Source organism: Molothrus ater, chromosome 23, assembly GCF_012460135.2.
Source record: "Molothrus ater isolate BHLD 08-10-18 breed brown headed cowbird chromosome 23, BPBGC_Mater_1.1, whole genome shotgun sequence".
In the NCBI taxonomy this organism is placed as follows: domain Eukaryota; kingdom Metazoa; phylum Chordata; class Aves; order Passeriformes; family Icteridae; genus Molothrus; species Molothrus ater.
In genome coordinates this window covers 897,987-912,358 of record NC_050500.2, presented here as the reverse complement: position 1 = coordinate 912,358, position 14,372 = coordinate 897,987, and the positions used below count along the sequence as shown (strand labels likewise).

General features: G+C 52.1%; 1 protein-coding gene across 1 annotated transcript; it reads right to left on the bottom strand.

Annotated features, from left to right (window-relative positions):
• Positions 1–105: 105 nt before the first annotated feature.
• On the bottom strand, positions 106–8,187 carry CA6 (carbonic anhydrase 6). Its single transcript, XM_036396376.2, has 8 exons — positions 8,103–8,187; positions 4,581–4,729; positions 4,106–4,201; positions 3,571–3,637; positions 2,956–3,113; positions 1,729–1,852; positions 1,263–1,361; positions 106–749 (listed from the first exon to the last, which is right to left on the bottom strand). The coding sequence occupies exons 1-8, from the start codon at positions 8,122–8,124 to the stop codon at positions 136–138; spliced, it is 1,329 nt and encodes a 442-aa protein (XP_036252269.1). The 5' UTR covers positions 8,125–8,187; the 3' UTR covers positions 106–135.
• Between the last annotated feature and the right edge of the window lie 6,185 nt (positions 8,188–14,372).

Here is a 14,372-nt window from a genome sequence, read left to right as displayed (position 1 = left end):
AAAACACCCTGGAGCCCCAGGAGGTGCATAGTGAGCCTACAAAGCAGGAGGAGAAGCAAGCAAACCACCTCAGTTTTTCTGAGTTTTCCCAACCAACAGCTGGGACTCTCTGGATGCCTCGAGCCAGGGCTGTGCTCACTGGCAGCTGGTGTCAGGCTGCAGAAGCACCCCCCCGAGGAGGGCCATGGGCGTTTGTCCCCAGGCTATGACGTCCCCCGTGGGCTGCCCCGCTTTGCACAGCGCCAGCGCCCGAACCTCCGTGGCACTGAGCACTCTGCTCCACAGGTTCACCTGGCTCATCCAGCCCGCAAACCCGTTGGAGAACGTGCCCAGCAGAGTGTCCCTGGCCTTGCCAAGGAGCAGCGTGCCCCCAGCCCGGCTCACGTAGCCCTTCTGGACGCTCCTGGCTCTGCCAGCTGCCCCGTTGAGCCAGAGCGTGGCCGTTCCCTCTGGGGACGCCCAGCTCACGCAGTGGTGCAGCCAGCCCTGGGCCCCGTGCTGCAGGGGGAAGCTGAGGAAGTGCCCTCCGAGCCAGAGCCCCAGCTCTGAGCCCACGGTCACCTGCAGCTCGTGCTCGCTCTCCCCAGTGGAGTAGGACAGGATGGTCTGGCTGCCCAGGGGCTGGGCTCTGCTCCAGAAGCACAGCGTGAAGGCTTGCAGGGACACGGCACGGAGGGGATGCACCTCCACAAAGCTCTCAATGTTTTCCACAGGGAAGTAGAAAGCTGGAAAGGTGCTGGATTCTGTACCTGAAATAACCCAAAAGCCAGCAGTTACATTTCCTGTAAACAAGCCCAAATTCTGGAGGATGGCACCCACAGAGCTGGTAGGGCTGTGCAGTCTGAGTTCCCAGTTATGCCGTGGGTTGTGCCAGCAGGGAAGGGCTTTGGAATGATGAAAAGCTGAGCTGAGCTCCCCTATACAAATGTTTGGGCAAATCATGGTTTTCCCTCCTTCCTCCTCTTTCTCATGTTGTATAAAATAGAGGTGATGGTTATTTATCCTGGGGGAACTGAGCTGAGCATTTTTACTGTTTGTAAGAATGTGCTGCCATGGGGCAGGAGAGAGCTGCAGCTGCTGTGGGAGTAGCTGGCTTAGGGCTGGCCTTGATGATGGTGAAGGATTTCCATCAGTAGGCCCAGATATGGCACAGAATTCTACCTGTGTGTGCCAGTCCCAAACCTGTCAATGGTTTGGGCCACCAAGCTCAGCAGGGCTCTTCATCCTCAGAAGGTGAGCTGGACTCAACCTGGGTTTCTTACCTGTGTGGCTCAGTCCATTCAGCAACTCTCTCTTCATGTCCTGGAGCTGCATCTGGATTTGGTCCAGCCTGAGGGTGAATTCCTCTGGATCACACTGTGCTGGAGCAATCAGACAGCTGAACTTACAGAGGGCTGGCACCTGCACAAGCTACATTTTCTAACTGGAGCAAAAGCTGTGCTTCAAACTGCAGCTCCTCTCCTCGGTGTGGCTGCTCTGCCAGAGCTGTTCCCACACCCTCCACGCACCAGACACACCTGAGCTGAGGGTCCTGACGTGGTGCCAGGTGGCACCAGCTGCCCTGGAGGTGTGACACTCAAAGGGCAGGGCTGGCACACACCTTACACAAGGGGAGGCACAGGGACACTGCCCGCCCAGACAGGGGATTCCAGCCCGTCCACCCACAGGGACTGGCAGTGCCACACCCTCCCCAGGGCCGTGTGTCCCCCCCGTGTCCCCTGGCCCTACCCTGGCCCCGCTGGGCTCGGAAGGAGGCCTCCACCACGTGGCCCCGCAGCGGCTGCGCGTGCCGGTAATCGTTGCGCAGGGTGCGGTTGTGCCAGTCCAGCAGGGTGTTCTCCAGGAGCTGCACCTGCCACGGGGACGGGGACAGGGCACGGGGACAGGGCATGTCACCCAGGGCACAGTGGCATGGGGACATCCCTCAGGGCATGGGGACATCACTCAGGGACAGGGCACGGGGACAGGGCATGTCACCCAGGGCACAGTGGCATGGGGACATCACTCAGGGCATGGGGACATGACATGGGGCACAAGGACAACAGCTGTGCCCAGAGCTGCAGTGCAGAATGGGACAGGGACATCACACAGGGCATGGGGACATCACACAGGGCACAGGGACAGCAGCTGTGCCCAGCTGTGCCCAGACCTGCGGTGCAGAATGGGACAGGGACATGACAGAAGGCACAGGGACAGCAGCTGTGCACACCCTGCCGCTGGGGATTGCCCTGGGGATCAGACAGGAATCTCAGGGTCTCTTGCTGAGCAGCAGCTGGGGAAGGAACAGGACTGAGGGCCCTTATCAGCTAATTCATGATAAGGGCTGGGGGAGTTCTGAGCTCCTGCCTGATGATAGCAGGGATGGAGATCTTGCTGCTATTCTGTACTTTTCTCACAAGTGCCCTCCAGCCTTCCCCTGCCAAAAAGAGTGTTTCTTTTTCAAAGAGAGCACACTGTGATCCCCCACTACTGTGATCTCAATTTTATCTTTTTCTTCTCCTGGAAGAAAATGTTTCTGATGCTTCTTTATTATTTATTAACTTTAAAGCATTATTTTCAGTGTGAGTCTAGACACAGAAAAACCCTGAAATACCTTCTAAAACCTGCCAATTATTCTGTAATTGTTTTAATGTTATGAATGGCTCTTTTTTGGTGGGGTTTTTTTGGCTTGGTTTTTTTCAGGGGGACTCTCTTGCAGTAGTTTTTGCCTTGTTAATTCTCACTGGTCTGTTCCTTTTTTATAGTGCTTCAGGGTGGCTGAGCTTAGCTGAGCAGGGAGTTTTGCTATCAGTCACCAGACCTTGGCCCTGCTGCCATGCACGATGCCAGGCACCTGTAACTCCAGGAACCCACCCCAAATCCCTGTGGCAGAGGTGCCCTAAGAGCTCTCTGCTCCCCGGAGGGCAGAAAGGGAACACTCAGAGGGAGGAGGAGCTGGTGAGGGGCAGCACTGACCTGAGTGTGGGACAGCACAATGGGGGAGTGGAAGATGCTCCAGATGACGCTCTCGGAGCACGGGGGGGTGGTCAGGGAGCCCTGGTACCTGTAGAAGTGGGAGAGGTTTTCTGGCAGCATGGCTTGGATGTCCAGGGAGCTGAGAGTTGTGGACTGACCTCCAAAGGAAGCAGAGATGGTATCAGCAGTTAATGGGGAAGGGCTCTTGGAGCTGGGGCTGGCAAACCCCTCTGCCCAGAGCACTGGCCCATCAGGCCTTGGGTGGAACGGGGAGGAGATGGAGAGGCACGAGAGGCCCTTTCTGGGTCTGTGCTCTGTCAGTCAGACATGTCTGGGTCCTGGGCAGTGCTCTCAGTGCTCTGCCAGTGCCTGGGGTGCTCCAGGAGGCATCAGGGGCTGTGCAGGCTGCAGGAAGCTGACATTTGGTGCTGCACAGACCTCCAGGAGTGCATTTATTGCAGCCCTGAGCACCCTCCCCACAGCCCTGGGCTGGAGCTGTGCAGGGCTGAGGATGCTCTGCCAGCACAGCAGCAGGAAAGGGTCAGTTCCCAGAGGCAGAGTGTACACACAGGCTGGAGCATACCAGGGACAGAGGAAGGCACTGCCAGGTCTTACCTGCAAACCTGATCCTTGCCAGTTTGGAAATGAATTCGCTGTAGTAGGTGTTCTCAAAGTGCCCATCCTAAACACAGCACAGACACTTGATCAAAAGGTGTGACCTGCCTGTCCTTCTCACTGCTGGGCACTTGGGGGGAGACAAAGAGAGCAAACACCACCACAGGTCTGCTGATGGGCTGGACAATGGTCAGGTTTGTACAGCTTGGGCAGAACAGTGAACAGCATTCTTTTTTACTACTTTAAAATCCACACTGAATCAGGTGTTCCCACTGGCAAAGCACAGAAAGGCTTGGAGGCACAGCAGGGAAACCCCACCTCATATTCTTATATATACATATATATATATATATATATACAATACTACTTATGGGGCAGTTTTCTGGGGCTCCCAAGGGCTATTGGCTGGTGTTGTGTGAAGCCCAGATGGCACAGGGGAAGCAGCACAGCCCCTAAAGAGGTGCCAGACCCCATCTCCTGGGACAGCTGTACAAACCTCGTGTCTGAGGGAGGTTTTAGCCCAGCCTGTACCTACCGTGTACAGGAAGGCCAGCACAGCCAGCCCCTGGGGCTTGTCCTTGGCTTCTTCAAAGCTGGAGTAGTTGGCAGAGTTGTAGTGGACAATGTGCAGCTGCCAGGAAAGAGATGGGGTCATTCAGAAGAAGTGATGAGTGGCTCCTGCGTGTTTGGAGGGACAGTCACCACCCCAGTTTGTGCTGTTTGTGTCTCACAGCAGGCCAAAGGCACCTCTGGATTAACAGGTTTGTGCTGACAGTGGGGGAACACCTCTGAAGGACATGAGTGCTCCTGCCATGGCTTTTCTTGGAGTTTTCTGTGCCAGCACCATCAGACTCAGCCCTCCCATTGCCCTGTTTTCTGCTTTCCCCTTTCCCTCCCTGCAGGCTGTGTGGGGTGCATCCATCCCCCCCATTGCCCTGCTTTCCTCTGCAGGCTCTCTGGGGTGCAGCCCCCCTTTCCCAGTGAGCCCCAGAGCCCTGAGCCCCACGAACCTCAGCGAAGTAGCGCATGCCATCGATGGTGTGCTCCGAGCCACTGCTCTCCAGGTCCAGCCCTCCCCAGTGCAGGTGCATCTGGACAGCTGTGTACACACCTGGGAGCCCTCTGGAGATGTTCATGGTGGGTGGCAAATCGATCTGAACTGAAGAATGACAGGGTTGGAGGCAGCAGGGGGGGCAGCCTTGCCATCCCTGTGGTGGCACCTCCTGGAAGGAGCAGGCACCGTCACCGCCCCGGTGTGGGAGGGAAAACAGTGACATTTAAAACTTTGTGTGCTTAAAACCTTTCCTGGGCTCAGGCTGGTGCAGGCACAAGCAGGACTGGGCATCCCCAGCTGTGCCTGCAGACCCTTTCTCCCCCAGGCATTAATGAAAGCTTCAATGCTCAGCTCACCCCGCTCAGCACATCTGGCACAGGTCTGTTAACCACTTCCTTTCCAAGGCAGAAAAGGGGAATAGGAATCAGCTCAGGCAGTGGCCTCATGTGTTATCACAATTCCCAGTGAGGCCCAGCCATTCTGGGAATGCCCTGCAGGTTTGAAAAGGCTGTGTCATTGCTGAAGGATTTGTGGAGACAAACCTCTTTTCTTCTCCTTGCCAAGGAGAAGTCACAAACCCTTTGTCTTCCTGCTAATTCCCTGCCAGAAATCATAGATTATGTTAATATATCTAGGAGTGGAAGTGGAGAATTGCCTTGTCTAAATGAAAGCCCCCAGCATGTTATAAAAACTAGCAACTATCCTTGCAAAATGCAGCACAACATATTATTAATTAGTCATAGTTTGGGTTTCTGAGGAGTTTCTTTTGTTTGTGAACTGTTTATAGACAGACAAGACGAAAGCATGTTTCCTTTTAATATCCCAAAGGCTCTAGAGTGGGAGGGATAACATAATCTACCTTTTTCATAAGTTCCCTGCTGACTGCTTCCATAATGAAGGTTATTTACTTCAAGCACCTCACCAGGGTTTCCACTTTCTACAAAACACAGCCAGGGAATTGTGCTGTGAGTTTGTAACAAGCTTAAGGCTCCTCTAAGATATTCCAGGCAAATATTTGCTAAAAGCACAAGGTAGGGAGCAGCCTGGTTTGCTTCTGCTTTTCTCCCACGTGGAGCGTGAGTGGGGAGTGTGAGTGGGGAGTGTGAGTGTGAGTGTGAGTGTGAGTGTGAGTGTGAGTGTGAGTGTGAGTGCTCTGCCCTGGCTCTGCCAGGCGGTGGAGAATCAGCTGGGCTGAGCAGGGTGAGTGCAGCTGAGCCTGCCCCAGCACTGCTGCTCTGCAGCTTGGCCTCTGGCCATGCCTGCCTGCAGGGACAGCAGCACAGCCACCCCTGCCTGCCCAGCACAGCCATCCCTGCCTGCCCAGCACAGCCATCACTGCCTGCCCAGCACAGCCACCCCTGCCTGCAGGGACAGCAGCACAGCCACCCCTGCCTGCCCAGCACAGCCACCCCTGCCTGCCCAGCACATCCACCCCTGCCTGCCCAGCACAGCCATCCCTGCCTGCCCAGCACAGTCATCCCTGCCTGCCCAGCACAGCCATCCCTGCCTGCCCAGCACAGCCATCACTGCCTGCCCAGCACAGCCACCCCTGCCTGCAGGGACAGCAGCACAGCCACCCCTGCCTGCCCAGCACAGCCACCCCTGCCTGCCCAGCACATCCACCCCTGCCTGCCCAGCACAGCCATCCCTGCTTGTCCAGCACAGCCATCCCTGCTTGTCCAGCACAGCCATCCCTGCTTGTCCAGCACAGCCAACCCTGCCTGCCCAGCTCTGTCCATCCCTGCCTGAGCACAGCCATCCCTGCCTGCCCAGCACAGCCATCCCTGCCTGCCCAGCAGAGCCATCTCTGCCTGCCCAGCACAGCCATCCCTGCCTGCCCAGCTCTGGCCATCCCTGCTTGTCCAGCACAGCCATCCCTGCCTGCTTGCAGGGACAGCAGCACAGCCACCCCTGCCTGCCCAGCACAGCCACCCCTGCCTGCCCAGCCCTGGCCCTGGAGGCTGAGGTAATGGGGGCACTCAGGAGCTCCCAGTTAAATCTGCTCCTGGAGGAGGATGCACACATGGATGACATTTCAATTTTGCTTGTCCAGCTGGAGGACTGACCCTCTTTAAAACAAAAAGAAGGTGGAAATGCAAAAGGTTTTGTTAGCCCCAGGCTGTCTGTGGGAGCACTCACACCACAGCAAACAGGCATTTTCAGGTGGGATTCAGCCTGGTGCTAGCACACCTACAGAAAAAATGAACCTGGTTTCCTGGGTGAGACATTTGGGGTTTGGCTCTGAGAGCCTGTAAGGAGAGTCCTGCTGATAAATCCCTCTCCTGCCCCTTTCAGATCTGCTGAGTGCTTTCCCTGAGAGATTCTGCTGCCCTGTCCCATCTCACTGAAGCCAGTAGAAAAGCCCAGCCTGACTCACAGGAGCTGTGAATAGCACAGTTCGTTTGTCTTTGTGCTTTAGGAAACTGCCCCGCATCAGAAAAGCATTGTTGGGAAGTTAACAAAAGAACGGACAAATACACACATGCAGTCAAAAAAGCTAAACCTGCAAGAATTAATGTCTAGGCAGGCAGGGCAGTAGTGCTGACAGAGAGCTCCGGGCTGAACGCTGAGTTGGTGTGGCCACACAAAAGGAGTTTCAGTTTTCAGGGACACAATCACAGCAGCCTTCCTCTGCTGGCACTTTGTCCCTCAGCACTCCCCTGCCTGCCCTCACACCGGGTTTCTCTCTCTTTGTTGCAGGCAGGAAGAAAGAGCTGCTGTGCAGGACTCAGGAGCTGACAGCTTTATGTTCCCATCACCTTCCAAGCACTCATCCTCTCTGCCCTGCAGCCATTAGAAAATTCTCTCATTGCTCATCTGTAGTCCAAAGGCGTTATCCCAACAGCACCAGCTGATGAATTATTTAGGCAATGAATTACAGATTGCAGCAGGGGGATCTGGGATCTCCTAAATTATAAGCATTGCCCTGAAACTGGGTAGCCAAAGGCTGGGTTTTTAGCATGTGCTGTGCTTCAGTTTCCTTTCCTGAGCCCCAAAATACCAATCCTCTGGTGAGGGAGGGATCCTCCTCTGTCTTGTACTTAGGGTGACCTACATCCAACCAAACCTGGGATGCAAAGGTTCCATTCCTGTCACTTCTGATTCATGCCCAGGCCAAAGGATGCATTTTTCTGAATGCAGAAGAGTCGGTGGGCCCCAAATACCACTCACTGCTGCACACCTGTTGTCTTGCAGCACAGTAAAGGACAGGATCAATCTGGAATTCTCCAGCTGCATTTTATTCCCTTTTCATGTCCAACAGAGAAAATACCTTGCAGAAACCTATCTGCCTTTTATTTGCCTGATTTATTTATGTATTTCTGGAGAGCTTTCCTGCCTGACTGAGGAAAGCAGCAAACCTAAGGGAGCAGAATGAAGTGAGATGGCAAAGTAAGGTGAGTTCAAAACAAGGGCATCGTCTGGGAATGCATTTCCAAGCTGAAACAAAAGATCCGTTCCTGCAGCGCCCCAGCCTTACCAGAGTGGCCATTGTTGGTCATCCTGAGCTGCCCCTGCAGGGGCTCCTCGTAGCCACCGAGCTCCAGCTGCAGCAGGGGGTTGTACCTCACCTTCCTCCTCTGGATGTCAATGGGGGACTGCTGCTTGCCAGCACAGTCTGGGTAGTGCTGTGCCCAGTGCTCCTCATCCAGCTCTCCTTCTCCTGCAGGGGAGGAAGGCAGGTGACAGGGATGTGACAGGGATGTGCTGTCAGCAGCCGGAGCGCTCATCTGCCAGCAGGAAATGCCAAGCTAATTATTGGAACAGCCATTACAGGTTGCTTTGCCTTCCCCAGAGTGAAAATGCACATTATTGTGTCTGCAGGACGGCTGTGCTGCAAAGTAAGAAACCTGCATTGCAGCAGAGGCTCGGTGATGGCTGGGGGCTGAACCCACACCAAAGGAGGAGCAGCGTTCACATGGAAATGGGGATTTAAATGGGCCCCAGCTGCCAGAGGTGTGGAACTGGCTTCTTAACCAGTGCGAGTGAATAGGATCAGAGCAATAGGCAGGAAGGCTCAGCTTGGGATCAGGAACTGACAGCAATTAGCTATTTTTAACTGGGGAGAGAGCAATTGCAATATTGCAACTCTTCAACAATATCCTTTGTTTTAACTTAGCCCCCTGATCATAAAAGGATTAACACTTACTTCAGTGAGCTCTGCAAACAAACCCCTGACTCAAATGAAATTTAGATAAAATTTCATCAGAAAAATTATAAGTACCTAAATAAGTACTTAGTGCTCTGTACTGCCCGGGATATGACAATAAAACAAGAAGCAGGCAGTATTTAAAGCTTTTCCTTGCAGGATCATCCAAAGGGCAGCTTTTCTTCTAACACATTCTAAAGATTTCCCCCATTGTTTGAACCTGGTTGTGCTGCCAACCCCGACAATGTGTCCTAACCACACAAAGGAGTAAAAGGAGGTGACATTGAGGAGAATCACTTTCAAGACACGGAGGCATCACTGAAGTGGAATAAATTAGCTGCTCTGTGATCTCTCACTAGGGGACAGCCAGCAAGGGAAGGGAGCCTGTTGAGCAGCAGCAGCTCCAAAGCAGCCCCGTTTTTACCTTTGTACGTCCAGGACACCTCGTGGCAGTGGCTGAGGGGCACCAGGAGCAGGGGGAGCAGGAGTGCTGCCATCAGCATGTCTGTGTTGTACCTGCAGCACAGCCGAGGGAAGGACTGGTTAAAAACCCCTCAGAAACCCCAAATGCTGGTTTTTCTCCAGGCCTGGCCTTTCCAGCACCCCTCCTGCCCTTCTCCTCACCCCCCCAGCAGGATAATGGCTTTGGCCAGTCAGCTCTGCTGGCCTTTGGCTGAGCTGTCCCCACAGAGGGGACAGGTCCCCCGATGGCCAGAGCTGATGGCCCCGGGTCTGTCTGACCCCTGCACAGCTTTTCCTGTCCATTCATTGCTGATGAATGGGTTGAAAAGCTTCTCGCTGCAAGTACGGGCACAACAGAGCTTTGTAAGCAGAAACAGCCAGCCCAGACCTCAGAGCTGCTCCCCTTTACAGAGCAAGGACCAAGGCACAAGGCATTCACTGGATTTCAAAAGTGCACAGCATTCACAATCCTGCCAGAAATCAAAACTGCAGACACTTAGCCCCTCTGAAAATTAGAGACTGGGTTTAAAAGCACTCCACAGCCCTGAGCCTTAGCATTCAAAGCATTTTGCTTTCAACACCTTCCCTCATCACTGGAAATCTAGTTTTGAATGGGAGAGATTTGAAACCTTTGAAAAATTCAGAGCTCTCAAAAACTACTTAGAGTTGAAAGGTGCAGGAGACTGCAACCCTGATGGCTTTTCAAAAAACATGCAGGAATTCAAATAAAAACTAGCAGGTGACAGGTGTCTAAATGCTTTTGTGGACTCCTCTGTCTCTTCAGACACTTGATTCCCTCAAAAATGTGTCCCAAGCAAACACTTGTGTATGGTCCAGTAAAAGTCATTTGGCAGAACAGGGAACAGACCATGGATTCTCTCTCTGCCTTTTTGTGTCCTGTCACCAGGCAAATGCCATTCCCTTTGAAAATCCTCCTCCCTCAGGAATGACACACTGCTGGCAGCCCTTTCTTCCCAGCCGTGGTCTCCAGCTCCTAAACCCGTGGTTTCAAAACAAAAGGGGAGCAGAAATCTCCCCAGGAGTGGAATTTTTACCTTCTATGGAAAAGAACTAGAGATTCCAACAAAAGCAGCATAGCTGGGCTGTTGGTTTTAGGTGACAGGCAGCAATATTAAACACGAGGCAAGAAAACTCAGATCAGTGAAATCTCAGCACTGTTCCCAGCGTCCCTGCCACTTGTGATAAAATTGGCAATTATTTTCAGGAACGAGGTGATTTTCAGCCACTCAGCAAGGTGGCAGCAGATGAGGTGAGTCTGGGGGTGAGGGTCAGGCTGAGCTGCACAGAGGCAAGACCCAGTGTGGCAGTTTGAGGCAGTTTGGGGCAGTCTGGGTGGCAGTTTGAGGCAGTTTGGGTGGCAGTTTGGGTGGCAGTTTGAGGCAGTTTGGGGCAGTTTGGGTGGCAGTTTGGGGCAGTTTGAGGCAGTTTGGGTGGCAATTTGAGGCAGTTTGGGGCAGTTTGGGTGGCAGTTTGGGGCAGTTTGAGGCAGTTTGGGTGGCAGTTTGGGTGGCAGTTTGGGCAGGACAGGCCCCAGGATTCTGCAGCCCAGGTAGTCTTGCTCATTCTGTGATTCTATGAATAATACCAGCAATTCACCAGTAAGAGGCACAGGTGAGCCACAGGTGCCATGGGAACTCAGGTTTCTGTGCTGAAGAAGATACAGGTATTTGACTCAAAATCTTACTCTTTGCAAGTGAATTGTTGATGTAAAATGGCCTTTCCTGGGTTGCTGGTTTGTGCAGTGCATATTTAATCTTTGGGAACTGCTGTAATATTGAGCTGATTAACCAAATGTGTTTTTTCCCTCTCTCCTCTGAAGAAGTCATTTATTCTGACGGTTGCACTGAACTGTGTAAGGACCAAACCAAGCAAACCTGCCCTGCAATGCACTTCTTAATCCTTGTGTATCCACTTGTGTAAATAGGCTTTGAAATTAGCTGAAGGCGAAATTTTGGGGGTTTATACCTCTCTGCACTTCAGGATTCCACACAGCAGCTCAGGAGGGTGTGAAGAAGAGTCAGGCACAGGGGGTCACCTCTGCACTGGAGAGCTGCACTGGAATTCATTTTTAATGGAACTTTTGCAACATTTGTGACATTTCACTTGACATCAGCAGGGGCTGTGGGTGCTCAGCACACCCAAAACCCACATCTGTGTTAGGTCAAATTCTTGCTTCAAGGTCCCTTCTAACCCAAACCATTCTGTGATTCTATGAAGACAGAGCAATCCATGGAAAGGATTTACTAAGGGCACAAAGCATGAATTTCTTTTGGGGTTAGGACAGAACAATAATTTCAATTAAGTTCTTTAAATGTATTTGGATATTGAGCTTCTAACTAGGAGCTGAATGTTATGGAAGTCCTCCTGTGTAAGTACTGCCCACATCAACCAATGGTTACTGGTTCTTGGGGCTTTTTTACTGTATGTGGTATTAAACCTGGCTGGCCTGAGGCTTGTCTTGGTCAGCTCTTTTGCTACCTGGATGTAATTTCTGGAGAATAATTTTCTCCAGAATAATTTTCGGGAGAGAAGAATGGCCATAGTGCCTGGGCACAGCAGCACTGTGCCTGAGGTGAGCTGGGGGTTTACAGGTGGAGACTGGAGCAGGGCTCATCTCTGCCCCGAGATTCAGCCGGTGAGAAAATCTGATGTTGTGTGTGTCAGCCATGAATATTCTTGGCATGATTTCTTCCCAGCAGCGGGGAAGTTTCACACAGACCTCGGCCTTCCCCCTCCTGCCTCCACTGCAGTAGGAAATAAGCCTTTTATCCCACATCGTTGGCTTCCATGCTCTTCGCTTTTATCTCTACAGTTTCCCCTGACTCTTTGCCATCTTTCAAATCCTGCTTCTCCCAGGCTATTCTCTCTGTCCTCGCTGGCCTAAAGCTCAGCTCAAGTCTGACATTCTGAGAATTGGTGGCCACATTAAAACCTTGATGTGGCATTGAAGTGGCTGCCTCAAACCTCAGTGCTCCTTTGACCCAGAACTTGAAAGGGTTAACTCCTCTGCCTCTGAATCAGCAGGAATTCCATCAGGGCTTGCAGGAAGAGCTGCATCACTCCCCAGCCCAGCAAACATTTGACCAGGAACAGGCTGTTTGAAATGAGATGGACAGAGTGCCTTCAATCAGGCCATTCAGGTTTTTCTGAGTGAGTCTAAAACCTCTTCAAACAGAGCTCTCTCTGCTGAGGTTGTGCTGGATGAGTGAAGGCATCCAGAGCCTGCACAAGCTTTATGAAAGGCAAAGATCAGCCAGTGCTGGCAGGCCCAGACCCACGAGGAAAGCTGACAATAGCTGTGCGGATTGAAACACGAGATTCTTTTATTCAACAATTCCTGTAATGTTTCTACTTCTTATTTCCAAAACTGGCCCTCTTTTCTTTGATATTTTGCCCAGGCCCCTTTTTTTTTGTTCCCTTTTTGCCCCTGGTTTTCAAGTACACACAGAGATCACAGAGGCAGAAGAGCGCTGGAATTCATTTCTCCAGTTCACACAATCCCTTTAGACTTCCTTCATCTTATACAATATTTTGATGTATTTGACTAAATTTAATCATAGAATCAGAATGGTTTGGTTTGGAAGGGACCTTAAAGAATATCTAGTCCAACCCTCTGCCATGGGCAGGGACACCTTCTTCCCTTCTTCTGATATAAATTCAGACACCTTTATGATTCTGCTGAAGCTTTGTGGAAGAAATGGGCTTTGAGGCAGTCAGAGACAGACACCAGAGATCTACACCAGTGCTCCTAAAGGCAGGATTTGCCCATTTGAAAGCAGAGAGGTTTCCTCTGCGAATTCCATTTCACGGTCTAACAGATCTCAGCATTAGCTACCTGCACTTCATTGTCAACCTAAATTTTCTTTTGCTCAGTTTCAGCCAATTACTCTTAGTTATAGCTGTAACCCTTGGATTATCTTAAAATAGTTTTTCCTTTTTAATGTTCACATCACTTCTGGGGTGGTTATCACCTCGCTGCACCATGGGCAGGAGCAGCCTTTCACTGCCATTTCCCCAAGGTGGAGAAAAGGACAATGAGATGCTATAAAAAGGAGAGAACATGGTCAAATAATCCCTCTTCATTTTCATTTCCAGGAAATGTCATTACAGCCCTTGTAATGTCTCTTTAGGGCTGCTCTACAGACTTTGCTGAAAGGGGATTTCACGTTCTGGATCTCTGCTTGAGATTTTGGAAGAAAGCAAAGCGTGAAGGCAGGATTAGGAAGGGGGAGGCCAGACTTGCCACTGCATTGTGTGTGAGGGGCACTGCAAAGTGTGAGTGTGGGGATGGAAGGAGCTGTGTGAGAGAGAGCCTTGGAGAAAGGTTTCCATCATGCCAGGGCTCTGTGCTGTGCACTGACACAGAGAAGGAATGACTGGGTGACAAGGCAGCCTGGCAGCATGTGCCAAGTCCTGTTCATGGTGGAATTAGTGCTTTGTAGGTATCTGCACTGCTCCCCTAAAAGTGTTCAGTTTGCTCCTCATGTCCCAGGGTTATGGCAGGCAGGGGAAGCACAACTGCTGCTCCATCTCTCTGAAAATGGACATTAGCAGTGCACAAACAAAGGAGAAGACCCCAAGGCCCTTAGCAAGCAAACAAACCCGGTGCACAGAACAAGTAAGGGCTCTGGAAAGCGCTGCTGCTCACTGCTGGGTAAGCACTTTTCCTTTCTGCATTGTGTGTTGAGCAGCTGTGACATCCAGTGGCCAAACACAATACGGTTGGGTCTGGTACAGACCTCTTCATACGGGGTAACAATAACAGAGCCCTTCCACGGCACTTTTCGTCTTCAAAAAGCTGCACAAGCACGAATCCATTAACCCCTGCACAGCTCCCGGGGCAGAGCAATGCAGCCATCCCAGAAGCAGCCACGGGAGGGGACAGCACTCTCCAAAGGCATGGCAATCAGCTCTCCAGGCACGTGGAGAACCTGCTGCAGGACCTTCAGCCCCAAGGCAAGGAGCTGAGAGATAAGGGATCAGAAAGGTGCAGCTCACCCAGCACCCGATGACGAGGCCACACCTGAGGGATGGGTTGTGCTTGTTTTCCCAAGAGCAAAAAAGTCCATGGAAAAAGAGAGGAAAAGATGGGGAAAGCTGAGAGATCCCAGCAGGACC